At 51.1% G+C, this 17,456-nt stretch overlaps 1 protein-coding gene across 1 annotated transcript in view; it reads right to left on the reverse strand.

Annotated features, from left to right (window-relative positions):
* GABBR2 (gamma-aminobutyric acid type B receptor subunit 2) overlaps positions 1 to 17,456 on the reverse strand; it is a 350,606-nt gene that overhangs the window by 172,201 nt on the left and 160,949 nt on the right. The window contains exon 4 of the mRNA XM_043566839.1: positions 2,854 to 2,955. Coding sequence (XP_043422774.1) covers positions 2,854 to 2,955 — 102 coding nt within the window. The remainder of the gene's footprint in view (positions 1 to 2,853; positions 2,956 to 17,456) is intronic.

Genomic DNA, 17,456 nt, shown 5'->3' on the forward strand with positions numbered 1-17,456 from the left:
CTCTATCTTACCCCACAGTAAACCAGAGATTTGCTTTTTCTCCGAGCTTTCCAGAAGTTACTTTACTCTATTCCTGAGTATTCCTTTACTCAGTACTCTATTCCTTTACTCTATTCTATCCTTGTGTTCTCTGTTGGCTCTATCTGTCCACACTTGGTATTTTATTTACACACACTCAAATTAATTTGATTCTGGGTGATGGGGAACAAAACAGTGAGCACAACAGACAGAAACTGTTGCCTCCTAGAACTTATGTTCCAGTGGGAGGAGACAGATGATAAAACGACTAGGCAAAATGAATGGTAGGTCAGATGTTGTGATGGGTTGAATTGTGGCCCCCAAAGATATGTTGAATCCCCAATACCTTGGAACGTGACCTTCTCTGCAGATGTAATTAGTTAAGATGAGGTCATGCTGGAGTAGGGTAGACGTGTAATCCAACACGACTAACGTCCTAATAAGAAGACGATGTGAAAGGAGAGGGGAACATGCCATATGAAGCAGGGACTGCAGTTAACGCAGCTGCAGGAGGGGGGACACCAAGGCTTGCTGGCGATACCAGAAGCGAAGAGAAAGGCATGGGATGGCCCCACGACCTTCTAGACAGCATGGCCTTGCCGACACCTTGACCTTGAACTTCCAGCCTCCGGAATGTGGGAGAATACATTTCTGTTTACTTTAAGCCACCTAGTTTGTGGTACTTTGTTACAGCAGCCCTTGGAAATGAATACAGGCGTCTGTCAGTGAAATGGAGAAAATCAGCAGAAAGTAGACAAGGATTTAACTTCTAAATGAAGCATGCAGGGAAGGCCTCTGGAAAAAGCGAACAACTGGGCAAAGACGAGAAGAAGGCTGGAGAAGGAGTCATGCAGGTCTGTGGGGGAAGAGCGCTTCCCCCAGAAGGACTCCTTTGCCAACAGACAGACTGGGCTCTGCACCCCTCCCTCCCCCAGCTTATGTGATGTTGTCATCCTTTCTGGCAGCAGCTGTGCGGGGCGGTGGAGAGACCTGGGCCGCCTAGTCGTCTAGACCCAGGCTTCAATCCAACCCACCGCTTTCCAGCTGGGCGACTCGGGGTGATCCTTAACCTCTTTGAGCCTCATGTTCCTCATCTGAGATACCGGGATGCAAAAACTCTCTGTCCGAGGGCTCTGGGGAGGGTCGAATGAGCCAGCGGAGGTCAAGGGCTCTGCATTGGCACCTGGCTCTCCACCAGGGCCCCGGACAGGTGGGCTGCTATTTCCATCATCGGTAATGTCACTCCTACCTCTGGCGGAGCTGGTTGGTCGACGAGCAGAGCGCCCAGTTCCTTCCCTAATTTCTCTGCAGACTTTCAACTAGTGCCTCTGCTCTACACACAAAGGCTCTTTAAACTTTAAAGCCCAAAGAACTCTGCTGGGCCTCTGAGGCACAGGAAGCTATTTCAAGTGCCCACCCTGGGGAGATGCTGCCCTGTGTGGCAGAACATCATCACAGCATCGGGCCCACCTGGCTGTTCCCTGCCGAGCAGGCACTGTACCACTCGGGGTCCTCCAGACCCCACAACCCGACTGGACCCTCAGACCACACTGCCTGTGGGCAAACAGCGTGGGCAGATCCCGCCCCAGCCACCCGGCTGCCAGCAGGCCCTCCCAAGCTACTGTTTCCTCATCTGAAGCAGCTCGAAGGGCTGCAATGTCACACACGGGCATGGTGTCTGCTTCCCTCGTTCCCTGTCTCTGGGCCTCAGCCTTCCCATCTGTGAACTGAGGGCTCTGGAAGAGCTCGAAACTGCCACCTGCTCTGACTGGTGTAACCTGGGACCTGCCCAAGATGGAAGGGGACATGTTAGCAGTTGGCATCTGTGGTCTCCAAGCCAGCAGCCCTAAATGTGGGCATGAGGGAGTGGAAGAGAGGGAAAGAGGAAGGTGACAGCTCTAACTCTGTGTGCACCTGCTTATAAACCCCCAGCACCCTCGCTGCCCCCTGGATCAAAGACCAAACTCCTCAGTTCGGCATTCAAGTCTTGCGGAACCTGGCTCCCAACTCCTTCCAGCCCCAATACTCCAGCCTCTGTGGAATCCCTGCTGGTCCCTGCTGCATGGTGAGCATGGTCGCCCTGCCCTCTGATCTTCACTCCTCCTTCCCTGCTGGGCTCCTGCAGGTCCCCATCCCATTCATCCATTTGCAAGGTGCAGACGCTGTCCCTTCTCTGGAGCCTTGTCTGAACCCTCTCCCCAGGCGGGATGAGTCACTTCCTCCCTCTGTTCCCAGGCCCCTCTGTTCCTGTTCCCCAGAGAGGTAACTGGCTTCCTCCCCAGCTGTGAGCAACCTGAGGCCTGATGGTGTCTGTGAGACCCGGAGGGGGTCTGGCACAAACCAGGTATTTGAGAGAACTTGCGGGATGAGGAGACAAATGGCAGACAGAGACCCCCGACAGCTGGGCAAACTTCTAGTCGGTCCTCTCTGTTCCTGGAGTGAGTGTCACGAGAGGGGTCAGAAACCTAGGCGTTCAGTCCGAACAAACTGTACTTCCTTGCTGTGGCTTCGGGCAAGACACTCCCTCTCTCTCAGCCTCTCTGCAATGAAGAAGGTAATAACTCACGCCCTGCTTACCTCTTAGGCTCGATTGAGAGACACAAAATCACCCAGTAAGCTCTCCAGGACTATGTACCTAGCAATCAGATCTTTGGCCACTGCTGGACAAGCATGGGGGCAGCCAAGGGGAGTCAGCTCCTGGGGCCTCTCCCCATGTGTGAAATGCCAGGATGAAATGAAACAGCCGGAACTCAAGACACTTTCATAGTCAGGGATGTGGGGAAGCCTGGAGCAAGGCATCGGTCTGTCCCCGCGGCCGTGGCCAGCTGCACTCACCTTAAGCTTTTTGACACTGGTGCAGGGATCGTTGGAGAAGCTCTCGGTGTCCGAAATCTCAATGTCCTCACCATACAGAACCCCAGTTAGGTCATTCCTCACCTGTTAGCAAAGAGAAAGCAGAGGGTGGGTGTGCTGGCAGCCACAGGAAGAGTCTGTTTGGAGGCGTCGTCCTGGGGAGGCAGCTTAACTGGGCTGGTTTTCTCCACCAACAATGCGAAAGGAGTTATTTTTTCCCGTTCATTGTAAACTAGAGGGCCCTGTGAGACTTTGGGGATCCAGCCTGCAAGGGACACACTGGCACAAGGATGCTAGACTGGGAAGGGGCTAGCTAAGGTGGTGCAGAGACTTCCTGGGAGAGAGTCAAGACGAGCGTCCGAATCTCTGGGCTTTCCTGCTGGTGTTTCTCTGTCTCATCACACTGTCACCAAATCAGACTATTCACATATATCTCTATTTATATTCTGCATTATTTACTTGCAATATCATTTCACTTCTAGGGTGAAGAAACAGCAAGACACTCAGTGCAGAATAAAGAGCAAGGGGGTATGGAACCAGCCTGTGTTGTTACATGTAAGTACCTATCTGTTGACACAGGATGGCCAACATGGATATGCTTAGAAAGCAGAGATCTGCAAACTCCAGGATTCACTGGGTCCAGCCAGTGTGTGAAGCAGTATGCATGGAAGGATATTAGGGAGTGGTGGGGACAGTGGCAAACTGGAGACTGGATGTCCCATCTAAGATGGCAGTTGCTCCCATCATGCTGTGCCCCAGAATGCCAGACCGAGTCACTAGACTTTCTGGTTTCAGAGGGAGAATTCAGAAATCTAGACTTTTTAAAATATAAGATCCTTCCATATTTTAAAACGTTGATACAATTTTGAAATATTAAAAAACAAAAACAAAGTGAGGACTGAACCACAGAAATCTGAAGTTTGTGTCTGGCCCGTGGCCACGGCTGAGCACCCTCTGACATAAAGAGTGGAAACAGGACTGTGTGTTTCAGTAAAAACTACCAAGTGCGGGTTGGGGGATCCAGGTTCTAGGTCTGTCACTGATTTGCTTGTGACCGCCGCATCTCTGTGTGACCCTCCCTGTCTCAGGGCTTCAGTTTCCTCTTCCTTAAGAGAAGATGATCCTTACAAGCACTTCCCATTCACACCCATTAGGATGGCTATTAGCAAAACACAGGAGACAGCGAGCATTGGGGAAATGTAGAGACACGGAGTGCCTAAAATGGTATAGCCACTGTGGAAAACGGTATGGCAGTCCCTCAAAAAGCAAACACAGATGACTACACGATCCAGCATTCGACTTCTGGGTACATTCTCAAAAGAACTGAAAACAGAGTCTTAAAGATACATTTGTACATCAGCATTCTTCACAAAAGCCAAGTGATGAAAGCAACCCAAGTGTCCATCAATGGATGAAGGGATAAACAAAGGGATAAAGATGTGGTGTATACAGGCAGTGGAACATCACCCAGCCTTAGAAAGCAATGAAGAGCTGGGGGGCTCCTGGGGGGCTCAGCTGGTTAAGGGTCCGACTTCGGCTCAGGTCATGACCTCGCGGTTTATGAGTTTGAGTCCCACGTCGGGCTCTGTGCTGGCAGCTCAGAGCCTGGAGCCTGCTTGGGGTTCTGTGTCTCCCCCTGTCTCTGCCCCTCCCCTGCTCGCATTCTCTCTCTCTCTCTCTCTCTCTCTCTCTCTCTCTCTCTCAAAAATAAGTAAACATTAAAAAAAAAAAGATGAATGATCATGTCCAGGCTTTTAAGGCAAGGCATCGAGGCAGCCAGTGGCTTGGGGTATCTATCTGTGAATAAGAATGTGCATGAAAGCTGTGTTTAATTATGGCCAATCAACTATGTTTTAGGCAGTCAGAACTCAAAACAAACAAAACGAAAACACCCTAGAGGTCATCTCATTCTGCCCCTAATTTCACAAATGAGGAAACTGAAGTGTCGCTCCCAGCCCTGTGCTCTCCACATGCTCCCAGGCTGGCTCTTCTGGAGCCTGCCAGCTGTGGACAGTTCTGGAAGCCTGATGAGCCAGAACAGGTCAGAACAGATGGTGGTGCGATCAGCCACCATAATTTTAGCACCAAGAAGTCTGAGCTCAGCTCAAGTATTTATTCTAATGGACCCTTTTAGAGAAAGCAAATGGAGGAAATCAGTAATAAATGGTATTTTTTAAGTAACCAAAGCATGGAAACGAAATAATATCATTGATGTAACTCATAAGGAAAAAAGATCCACACCCTCACGTGTGGGTAGGAGGACCATTCAGTTCACTGGTCAAAGATGTACTACATAAATTTGTAAACGCTTATTTTTCCTTCTGGAACTGCAGGTATCTCTTGTTTAATGGGGCCAATGTCTTTTTGCAGCTTGCTATAAACTGCATTTCTACACAGCGAATCCTATTTTTCACTCACCTCCATTATAAAAGAAATACGTTCTTCTGGGAAAAGAATAGCTCTTAATTTCCAAGAAAATAACACACACACACACACACACACACACACACACACAGAGTCCAGTATAGTTGGGGTCCCATTGGGGGCCTCATTTGCATGGATGGGTATGGATGGGACAGAGAGGAAGGCTGTCCCATTACCTGGAAGGAAGGGCCAGGACTGCCAGGGGCATGAGCAGGGCCAAGAGAAGAACAATCAGGAGGGGTTGAGTCTAAGCTGGAGCCTTGGGGCCAGCCCACAGGGCAGAGGTCACCTAAAGGGAGAACTCTCTCTGCTTCTGGAGCAGTGGATATGAGTTCAGGCTACCAAAGGAGTTCCAAGGACACACAGGAAAACCAGTGGGCCAGAGCCCCAGGACTAAAAAGTCTAAGCTAGGCGTGGAGGCAACAGCTGCTGATTTCCCTCCCCAGCCTCAAGAACTGGTACAGACTATGAATATGAAGTTGTGCCAGAAAGCATATCCCTAAAGCAGTGGTTCTCAAAATGTGGCCCCTGGACAGTAACACCAGCATCACCTGGGAATGTGTTAGAAATGCAAATTCTCAGGCCCCACCGCAGACCTACTGGATCAGAAGCTGTGTCCAGCAATCTGTGTTTACCCAGCCCTCCAGGCAATTCTGATGAATGCTCAAATTTGAAACCCACTGTCCTAAAGGAAGCAGGGTAAGTTTTACAACACTCATTGATCATAGTGAGAGAAATGTTTACAAGGGCTTAGATATTTCCCTCTTGATTAGAAGACCAGAATGTGTTAACTGAGGAAGGCAACTGCCAAGAGAGTGAGCGGGACTGGGAGCCACATTTAGAAGGCCATCATGTCTAGAATGAAGGACGTGGCAGTTGCCCTCTGTTCTGTCCCTCTGTCCATGTCAGTCCACACCTCAAATGCTGGGCTCAGTTCTGGTCGCCTTTATGAGGGATAAGGACAAAGTGGTTCAGGCTCAATGGAGAGGGGTATGGCTAGGAACCTTCAGGGAGGCCATAGACCCAGGGGGCTGGGGAGGGTACAGGTTACAAGGGATGACAACAATGTCTCCTAAGGGATCCCATGCAGCCTCGGGAATCCAAGATCCAAATCCAAGGATTTTAACATTTAAACTCAGACTTTAAGCTCTAGGGTAGTCCATCTTGAAAGAAGTCAAGAGGTAGGCAGAACCAGTGGCTCTGGGGAAAAGCCCAGAGCCTTGGGGACAGTCCCGCTCAGGGTGTGTATGGAGAAAACCCCGTCAGGTCAGATCAGCTGTCTGAACAGCAGGCCCAGTAGGTATACACGCAGTCCCCCTCCCAGCTGGGTCATGGGGCCGTGGGGGAAGGGGTGATAGGTACTCATCACTCCAATAAAGCCATCGCAGTGGCCTCGCTCCTCCAACTGACTGAGTGCTTCGGGGACATAGCCAGTCTTTATCCCTCTTGCGAGATGCGGGGGGAGAAGCAGACAGGTTGGAGGAAAAGAAGACCAGAGGAATAGGTATGTCAGGTGGCTAGAGATCTTCTTAGATCTCAGGCTCTCCATCCGGGCTCCTGCTGCATTTCTGGGGCTGGAGCTACAAGCCGATGGCAGTTAGTTACTGCCTGGCCTATGGGCTTAGGTCTCTTTCTGGACAGCTACCTAGAGCTCTGATTATTCTAGATTGGAGCTCTGCTTGTTCTTGCCAGTCTCTCATTTATTTTCCCATTCATTCATTCATTCATTCATGATATTGACATCTCTTTATTCCATGCACCATGTGAGTTAGTACTAGGGCTCTGATAGTGAGCAAAACCATTCACAGTCCTGGATCTCTATCTAGTGGAGGTGGGAAACATTAATCAGATGATCACCCTGGTCCCTACCAAGACAAGGGCTCTCACGTTCAGGAACATGCTCTGGGAGAAGCTGTAATGGTGGAGTTGGACCCAGGCAGGAGGTTAGGCAGGAGAAGGCTTCCAGGCTGAGCAGCAGTACATGCAAAAGTCCCATGGTGGAAGAGAGCAGTGAAAAGCCAGAAGAGCCAGGCTGGGCTACAGCAGAGCATGGGCTAGGGAGGGGGAAAGGCCGTGGGCATGAAATGAGGAATAGGCCATGAGGGCCTTATAATTTACATCAAAGATGCTGGTCTTGAGCCTAAGCACAGTGAGAAGCCATTACAAGGTTTCGAGGATGGGTGACATGACCAGAACCATGATTTAGGCTGCCATGGGGCCAGTGAGGGGCAGAGGCAGTTGGGGAAGAGGAAGGTCAGTGAGACAGCTCCAGCAACCATCCAGGTGAGAGATTCTGGAAGGCTGGAGGTAGAGACACCGGTGGAGGTGAAGTGACCCACTTAGGGGTACACCTGGGGTAACTAATCATCTGTATCAGTCATCCATTGCTGTGTAACAAATTATCCCAAAGCTCGGTGGTTTCAAACAAGACACATTTATTATCTCACACAGTTGCCATGGGCCAGGAATGCAGGAGCACCTTAGCTGAGTGGTTCTGGCTCAGGGTCTTCCATGAGGCTGTAGTCAAGGTATTGGGGCTGCAGTCACCTGAAGACTCTGGACTGCATATTAGAACTACCTGGGGAGTCTTTAAAAATACTGGTACCCTGGCTACATCCTAAACCAGTTAGAATCTCTGGACTAGCACCCAGGCATCAGCATTTTTAGATGCCTCCAGGTGGTTCCAACATGCAGCTAAAGATGGAAACCGCACACTTTAGGGGGAAAAGCAACAGAACTGTCAGGCTCACAGCTGAGTTGCCCGCCTGCCTGAAAGCCCCCCATGTCACTGTCCCCACTTTCTCCAGGTCCAGGGCACCATCTTCCTTTACAGTTTCCCACACCCCTCTCCTGCCCTCCCCTGCCCCGTCCCATAGTTATGTCTCATTTTACATCCCCAGATCCTTCTATTCCTGGTCCCCAGCACCACGAGCAGGTCCTGACCATGTCAGAAGCAAGAACAGAAAGAAGGAAAGGCGGGGACAAGGCATAAGAGAGAAACAGTAAGGAGAGGCAGAAGAGGAAAGCATCGTATTGTTATAACTGTAAGTTACCACATTCTGACCACATGTCCCAGGCAGTGAAGACTTTGATGGAGGATGTGAAATGCAAAGTGGACGCCATGGAGAACATCAGAGACTCTAGGACACTTGGCTTCTGTGGCCAGTAGTACCCTGGCTGCCTTCCCTAACAAGGCTGCTGCACCAGCTGAGGAATCATCTAGAAAGGCAGAGATCCAGGTAAAGATGGGGAGAACCAGATCTGCGCCACAGGCACTTTACAACTCTTTGAAAATTCTAATTAGGTTACAAAATGAACTTGAGAGCAAAGCGAGTTCCCAGCTCTCCTATGGAACTGGAGGTAACCTACTTTGTCATTCAAATGCACTCGCTATATATAGCCCTGGATTGTGCCAAAATGTCACTCCTCTTACCTGACTAAAGCGTATAATTATAGATTTACTTCTATTCATTCATGAAATGTGTCTTCATTTGATTAAACAGTTCATTCAAGTAAAATCCATTAAAATATGGAACATGTTAAAATGTGGCTCGTTAGAGGCAGAGGGCACCGCTGTAGTTAAGATGCTAATTAGGATAAACAGGCATTTGAAACACTCAAATCTTTGAATAATTCAGGTCACTTTTACTGGGCCTGGAGCTCCCCAGAAACCGCCATTAATTTAAGCTAATTAAAAAATTAGCCCAGAGACTAGAAGATGAAGGCAGGAAGTGATGGTTGGGTTCAAACTCTGAAGGGCTCTCGTGTGGAAGAGAGGGAGCCTGGTTCTGGGCACTCCCATGGCAGAGGAGGGGACCAACAGGTAAGTGGTTCAAGAAAGCAAACTTTAGCCCAAGGCCAAAAAAACTTCCTAATAATGGAGAAGGCGGCTTTGGTAGATAGTGAGCTCCCCATCATCAGAGGTGTACAAGGAGAAACTGGTTGGGAAACCAGAGAAGGGAGTTTTCTCTCACCACCAATGCATGTGGTTCTAAGAAAACAAGTGTTTCAAAACTCCACCTGCCCCTACCCTGACTTTTTAAATTTTACAGTTGCCGAAGTAGCCCTCTGCAGCTCTGAAGTTTCTCAAAGACTTGGGGCATACACTTAAGTTCCCATAGAAATTCATACATGTGGTTGTATTTCCACTTTTCCAAACTTGTGAACATTCATTGAGGAAAGTGTTCCTTTTAAATTATTTTTTTAAGTTTATTTATTTGTTTTTGACAGAGAGAGAGAGAGAGAGAGAGAATCCCAAGCAGACTCTGTGCTATCAGCAACTTGGGGCTCAATCTCATGAACCATGATATCATGACCTGAGGCAAAATCAAGAGTTGGATGCCTAACCAACTGAACCACCCAGGCACCCCGAAAGAGTTCCTTTTAAAAATTTAAAAAAAAAAATTTTTTTTTTTAATTTTTTTTTCAACGTTTATTTATTTTTGGGACAGAGAGAGACAGAGCATGAACGGGGTAGGGGCAGAGAGAGAGGGAGACACAGAATCGGAAACAGGCTCCAGGCTCTGAGCCATCAGCCCAGAGCCTGACGCAGGGCTCAAACTCACGGACCGCGAGATCGTGACCTGGCTGAAGTCGGACACTTAACCGACTGCGCCACCCAGGCGCCCCTAAAAAAATTTTTTTAATGTTTTTATTTATTTTTGAGACAGAGAGACAGAGCAGGAGCAGGGGAGGGGCAGAGAGAGAGGGAGTCACAGAACCTGAAGCAGGCTCCAGGCTCTGAGCTGTCAGCACAGAGCCCGACGCGGGGCTCGAACCCACGGACTGTGAGATCATGACCTGAGCTGAAGTCAGATGCTTAACCGACTGAACCACCCAGGCGCCCCCTGAAAGAGTTCCTTTTAAAAAAACACAGCCATCTAGCTTTCAGATTTCTAGAAATATAAACTCTTAATAAGCTATAACCAGAGTTGAATACAAGTGAAATTTTTTTTCACAAGGGCAAGGACACAAGTAAACATGTATTAGCTCTACTGCACACATGTGGCACTTGCACAGGGTAATACCTGGGGGTATATGCACAGCTGTGTCCATGTGAAAACCACATGTGTGTGGGACACCTGCGTGTTCACACTGCAGAGCCAGTGTGACCCCCAAATAGGTATGCCCAAGTCCTAAACAGCAGAATCTGTGAATGTGACCTTATTTGGAAAAAGCATCTTTGCAGATGTAATTAACTTAAGCATCTTGAGATGAGATCATCCTGGACTACCTGGGCGGGCCCTGAAGCCAGTGATAAGTGTCCTTCTAACAGAAAGGCGGAGAAAGATTCGGGACACACAGATATGAGGGAGAAGGCATCTGAAGGCAGAGGCAGATGCTGGAATGATTTGGCCACAGGCTGAGGAACACCTGGGGCTGCCAGAGGCTGGAAAAGGCCAGGAAGGACCCTCCCAGGGAGCATTTAGCGGGAGCAGGGCCCTGGTGACACCTTGATTTTAGACCCTTGGCTCCAGAACTATAAGAGAAGGAATTTCTGTTGCTTTAAGCCACCCTGTTTCTGATGATTTGTTGTGGCAGCCACAGAAACAAATACACCTGGGGCCTCCTAGGACCTGGCCTTTGCGGGTCCAAACCATGATCCCATGCAGCCGCTGAGCTCCCTGTCCTGCCTACACCTTACATCACAGGTAAGGTTTCCCTCTACTCAACAGCCACTTGTCTGTCCCCAGGAAATAAGTCTTTCTCACTTTCTCAGAGTTACCAAGAGCAGGAAAACAAGAGAAGGACCAGAAGCTGCCGTGTCATGAGATGCGGAGGCCCAGGTGAGGCCATCTGCCTCATGGGCCCCAGTGGAAGGCTCAGCAGTCCAGGCTGCTGACTTTGAGCTGGCTCGCAGAGAGCTGACCATGAGAACTGGGGCTGTCACGTCCGCCTCCTCAACTAACAGGGCAGCCCCGCGAGGGAAGGGCTTTGTTTTCTTTTCCAGGGTCCAGTGTGGTGCCCGCATGCAGAAACCGAGGCAGACGAGAGGATGAAGGGGTGCACACAGGAGGCACTGTGTCTGTCCAGCCTTAGAGGCAGAGGGTCAGCACTCCGAGCTCCTTTGAACTTTTATTTTAGAGTTCATTCTGAGAACATTTGAGACGGTCTTACAGGGATGAGCCAAATGCCCAGTGGCTGGCCTGGATGCCTCAGCCTGAAAACCGGAACTGGCCCCAGGACAGTGCTGTGATGCCCTCAGGCCACACTTGGTGGCCTGAGGGCAGGTAGAGTTCCCTGGGGGCAGTTCTCTGCTTTCCTCACTATGGCTCAGGGTGTGGGGACCTGTGACCTGAACCTGCCTAACCACTCACATCCAAACCTGCTGGGGGACGTCTGGTCAGCCCACATGGCGGCTGAGAACAGGGACTCCAGCTGGCACGGCTGACCAGTGACAGGCTCCCGGGCCCAAGATGCACCCAGGACATCTCCTTCCTGCCTTGGAGACACCACCACCATCACTCTGTCACAGCAGTCCTTCAGAGGGAGAGGGAATAGCCTGCAGGCCATTGTCCTCTGCCCGGTGCCCCATGAGCTCCCCCAGGGGCCCACCTTCCAGAACCACACCTTGCAGGGCGGGGGGCACACCCTAGACCAACCTGCACAGGGGTAGGACAGCTGATGCAAGGGAACTAGGATCCTCGGCTCTCAAGTCCCCATCCAGCCTTGCACGGTTTTAGAAATTCCAAAGAAGCTTAAGTGATACACAGAATAAGAGCCCCTCCCAAAAGATGCACACATCCTCATTCCTGGAATCCTTTACTTTACATGGCAAAGGGCACTTTGCAGATGGGATTAAGTGATGGGTCTTGAAATGGGGAGATCACTTAAGATTATCTAGGTGGGTCCAGGGTAATCACAGGGGTCTTTATAAGGGAAAGTAGGCAGTTCCAGAAGGAGACATGGCAACAGAAGCAGGGGTCTGAGAGAGATGGTCTGATGAAACCGCACTGCTGGCTTTGAAGGTGGAGGATGGGGCCACAAGCCAAGGAATGAAAGTGGCCTCTAGCAGCTGGAAAAGGCAAGGGAGCAGACCCTCCCCCAGAGCCTCCAGAAGCAACCAGTCTGGCTCACACCTTGATTTTGAACTTCTGAGTTTGTTGTTGTTGTTGTTTTTTTTTTTTAGTTTATTTATTTTTGAGAGAGAGACAGAGAGAGTGAGCAGGGGAGGTGAAGAGAGAGAGAGGGGAAAGAGAGAGAATCCCAAGCAGGCTCTGCACTGTCAGCACAGAGCCTGATGCGGCGCTCAAACTCATAAACCATGAGATGGTGACATGAGCCGAAACCAATAGTCGGATGCTTAACCGACTGAGCCACCCAGGTGCCCCTGAACTTCTGAGCTTTGTTACCATAACATAACAAATTGTGGTGATTTGTTACAGCAGAACAGGAAACTCATAGGATCAGCTCTGAATTTAAAATTCCACACATCCTCAAACACCTCCTCCTATGGGATGCCTTCCCTCATTCCCAAGCTAGTGGTGACCCCTCCTCTAAACTGCATGGTGCTGTGCAGACCACTCTCTCTAGCTAACCAGAAACTGCCCCGAGAGTCCACACACCCTCCATCTGGGTCCCTCGGGGCCCAGCTCCAGGCTGCCTGAGGATGTGGGACCAGGCCCAAGTCCCCCTCTTGGATCTGCACAAACCCCAGGGCCAGCTGTCTTCCCTTGGCCTGCTGCTTCTGCTGCAATGCTAGCCCTGAGAAGTCAGGCTACGCTGAGCTATGGGGGGGATGAAATTAGCCGTCAGAGCCTGGCAGCCTTCCTGTGACAAAGCACCCACTGCTTTAACTGCAGCAGGCTTGTGGGACCAGGCCACTAGTTAGAGAATTATTTGGATATTACTAAAACAGGGATATCTCAGTTAAGACGGGGGATATTAGAGAAACCGTACCTGAGAGCACTGGGGGAAGTGGAAGGCAGAGTCACTCCCTGGCGTTCAGAGCCCCTCCCCTGCTCCTTGGCACCCCAGGAACCGAAGAGGGGACAGGAGGGGGTTTGCAGGGACAGAAAGTCCCGCCTGCACATTGTGAGAAGCTGTCACTGAGACTAGGGGGCCAGCGTGGCACCTGGGCCCCAGGGGAATGGCCAGGGCCAGTGTGGGAAGCCACCAGGAAGTGGCTTTCGGCTCCCTCAGAGGAGAACTTTCTAAAAAGGATAGAAGGAACTTCCGCCACGGGAGAGTGAGCTTCCCCTTGCTGCTGGTATGCAAGCAGAGGTGGGGTTGCTATAGGAGGTAGTCAGGCCTCAGATGGAGGGGTGGGAGGGAGGGCTAGAACCCAGAGGAATGTCTCAGATTCTTGAGCCTTTACTCCAGTTACGAGGACCGTGTTGGGGCCTCTCCAGGTATCCATGAGGGACACAAAGCAAGCAATCAAGACGTTTGGGAGAGAGGAGAAGTCAGAGTTGGACACATCCAAGGGGTGGGACATTGAGATCAGAAAGTGGCAACAAGGAGGACGTGGCACACGTCTGAGATGTACTTCACCTTCTGGCCCCAAGGTCACTGCAAAGGGAGCCTCTGTCCAGCAGGCAGAGCTGGCCTGTCACCCTCAAGCCCACTCCCCACACCTCTGACACATTAACCCAGCAGCCCTCACTGGACAGCAGGGAAAACTAAGGTCTGGAGAGGGGTAGGGGCTTGCCTATCACACGGCCATCTAGGGGCAGAGCTGGATTCAGACCCAATTTCCTGCCTCCCAGATAGATGCTGCCCAAAGCCGTGTCTTTAACAGCAGCAACAGAACAGTAACCCCACAGAGAGCCACCAGCTGCCGCCCTTCCAGGTCCCTTTCCCCTGCGAGACGACAGCTGCTTGAGGGCAGTGCCCAGCCGAGTTCCTTGAGTTCCAGCCCGTAGCATGGGGCTCAGCCCAGAGCAGCTGCCAGAACTAGAAATCTCCCTGACCTGACATCAACCACAGTCGGGTCTGGAGTTTTTAAGAGCAGTGGCTCCAAGCCTGCTTGTGCACGGCACCTCTCTTCAGCAGCTTTGTAGAAATACAGATTCCCGGACCCTGCCCAACAGATTCTAACTCTGGTGTGAGAGGAGGGGAGGGAGACAGGAATGTGCTTGTATAAAGCACCCTGGGGTCTTCGTTACACATTTGGGGACTACTGGCCAAGGGATGCCCTTTCAGCTGTCCTCGTCTCACCGGCCTGCTAGTCTAGACTCCTTCGTTCCCAAGGGTCCTATAACTATGTGCTGCCAGAACCTTCCATTCTCTCGGCTGCTGGGAGGGTTGGCTACTGACAGCTCGCAGCTATGTGTCTCTCGGAGATCGGCCTGTGACTAAAAGGGGCAGCCTTGTCCAAGATCACACCCCTGCCCAGGGCAGCCCACACCAGTGACCGGCCCGCCTTCATGCCTGATTCGGGACATCTCTGAAGGGCCATCTTAGCTGCAGAGCTCTCCCTGGGCTCCACCCAGGCCTCTGTTACAACGGCATTTTGTGTCAACTTCACTGTCCACCGCTCTCCTTCCTGTGGGTGCTCCCCAGGAAACCTCCTGAAGGTCTTGAGTCCCTTTCCTGGGCTCACCCAAACCAGCGCTTTGTCTCCAGTCCTTGGACGACCAGCCTGTGCCAAGATCTCACGGCAGCTGGAGAAATGCAGTTCTCCATTTCTTTGGGGTTCTTCTGCGGTAGGACCCTCGTGTCGGCTCAGACCGCTTATGACCTTTGGATTCACATGGCAAAGTGACTTCTACACTCCACTGGAAGTCTGACAAAAGGAGGGGAGTGACACAACTACGCATATTCCCAACACACTGATCCCACTAGTGTAGCTGCTCGAGTTGGCTGCCTGCACCCACCCCCTCAAGCCGGTCTCTGCTACTCTGTTTCTGGAATCTGATTTCTGTGGATATGTCACTTAAGCCCCCATGTCCTCTGACTTCCAGATGGGCTCAGCCAATGGGAGGCCCCAGCGGAAGTGGGAGGGGGGACGAGAGAACTCGAGGTATCTCTCCCCACCGGCCCCCGGGAAGCGGCCCCTTCTCCTGCCTCCAATAACTGCCCCCTCTCCTTTGTCCTCTGGGGCACATGGGGGTCATGAGGCTCTGGTGCTGTGTTAGCACTGGTTACTTCCTCCAAAGTAAACTTTCTTCACCTCAACCCTCTGATTATGCCATCCGTTTCCTGCTAGGGCCTTCACCGATACAACAGGTCTTTTACATAGAAGTCTAGAAGTTGTTGGTATCGACAATTTTGTATCCTGATTTTTTTCACCTCACATTTTATCATATACCCTTATAATTCATTTTTACCACAAAGCACATGCACTAATCACTTTAAGTTCTTGCCCTCTGCCGTCTTCTGTCAAAGGCCTGCTTGCAGTTTAAGCCCCACTGCAAATGGCCCTTCCTCCACGAAGTCCTTCTGGGTTTTCCAACGAGCTGCTCCTGAATGCTCCTCCCTCCCAGGTCCATGTGTTCCTGCGCTACTCTGGAAGAACTGAAAATTCTTTGGGTCATCCACACCCCCACAACAGCACACAGCGTGAGGTCTCCTTTGACCTAGTGGAGGTGGCCAGGGGAGAAGGTCAGCCTCACGGGCCGATGGAAAGGAGCTAGGATCAACAGCTCCTCCAAGGTCAGGAAAGACAGTCTGCCCTTGCCCTGGCCCGGAGCCCGGGGAGCCAGCCCCAGCCTGTAGAGGTGCTGAGTGTGTGTCCTGGGAGGGAGCTGGCGGGTCAGGTGAGCCGACTGTGTCCTGGGATGGACGCTGCATTAAAGTGCTGAGCAGGCCAACAGCCTGGGAGTGGGGCCTGAAGCTGTGCTAAGCTAAGCGGTTTTATAATGTGTCTTCCTAGAAGCAGTATCCAGAGACTCCGGGGAACAGGTATTCACTCTGCACTGTGCAAGGGGAATTTTCCAAAGGGGACCAGAATCCGGAGGCACTGTGGTTATAGCTATTGTCATGGCCTATTATCCTGTCCATCTGCCCCTGGGCTGAGAGCTCCGAGAGAGCCTGAGGCCCTGAGTGCCTGTCAGGTCCCAGTACAATGGCCTGGCTCAGTCAACACTGGCTGAATGAGACCAACAGTGTCCTGTCCCCATTTATCTACCAGAGGTGAGCGTCACCTTCGCCTGCTTCCCGGCGTTCTGAGGAGGGGAAACATCTGTGTTTCATATGTATCAGAAGGTATCAGAAAAGATGAAGCGTTCTTAGACAAAAATGCCAGGATGTTCCAGAAAGGAAGCCACAGAGAAAAAGTGGAGACTGCTGAACATCTGGGTTAGTGAGAGAGGTAACAGTGACAGCTCACGTTTACTGAGCGTCCCAACTATGCAGAGCCCCCAACACATGTCACCTTACTCCTCTTGACCACTGGGTATAAGCTCAAAAGGTAGAATTCTGACCAGTTTACGGGTAAGTAAAATGAGATTCAGAGATGTTGAGTCACTTGCCCAAGGTCACACACCTAGGAAGTAGCGAACCAGGTATTTAACTTTTCAGGTCTCTTTCCACAGCCCATGCTGTAAACCGGGGCTGGGGAAACTTGATCTGTAAAGGGCCAGACAATAAGTACTGTAGGTTCTGCCGGCCACAAAGTCTCTGTCACAACTGCCCGACTCTGTCTTTACGTTGCAAAAGCAACCCTGGACAATGTGCAAACGAATGACTATGGCTGTGTTCCAATAAAACTTTATTTAGAAAAACAGAGAGCTGGGTTTGGCCCATGGGCCCACAGGTGCAGACCCACTGCTCTAAACCTACAAGAAGCCCGTGGTTCTATTTTCCCCTTCAGGGAGGCGGTTAGGAGAGAGGCAAGAGCACATGCAGTGTCAGGTGGCTCCAGACTGGAACGCGGGCTACGCCCCCACTGGCCGGGCCACTTCCAGGGAGCAAGGAGACTCTCGGCGAGCTTCTCTTATCTGTGAGAGGGGCGTAACCACAACTATCTGGACACCGTTAGGAAGGTCAAGAGAAGCTAATGCGTGCTCAGGTCCACCACGGCTGAGGTTCAGTGAATGGCTGTCCTTATTATTAGAGGCAACAGAGTCAAGAAAGGGAGGCTGGAGCAAACATGAGGGGAGGCTGGAGAAGGGCAGAAAGGGCCACTGGTGCCGCTGAGACTAACCTCTACGGGTGTGTATCCTCGTGAAGGCTGGCTGCGGGCTTTCTGCAGGAGATGTTATTCTGTGCCCCACGGA

Source organism: Prionailurus bengalensis, chromosome D4 (genome assembly GCF_016509475.1).
Source record: "Prionailurus bengalensis isolate Pbe53 chromosome D4, Fcat_Pben_1.1_paternal_pri, whole genome shotgun sequence".
Classification (NCBI taxonomy): domain Eukaryota; kingdom Metazoa; phylum Chordata; class Mammalia; order Carnivora; family Felidae; genus Prionailurus; species Prionailurus bengalensis.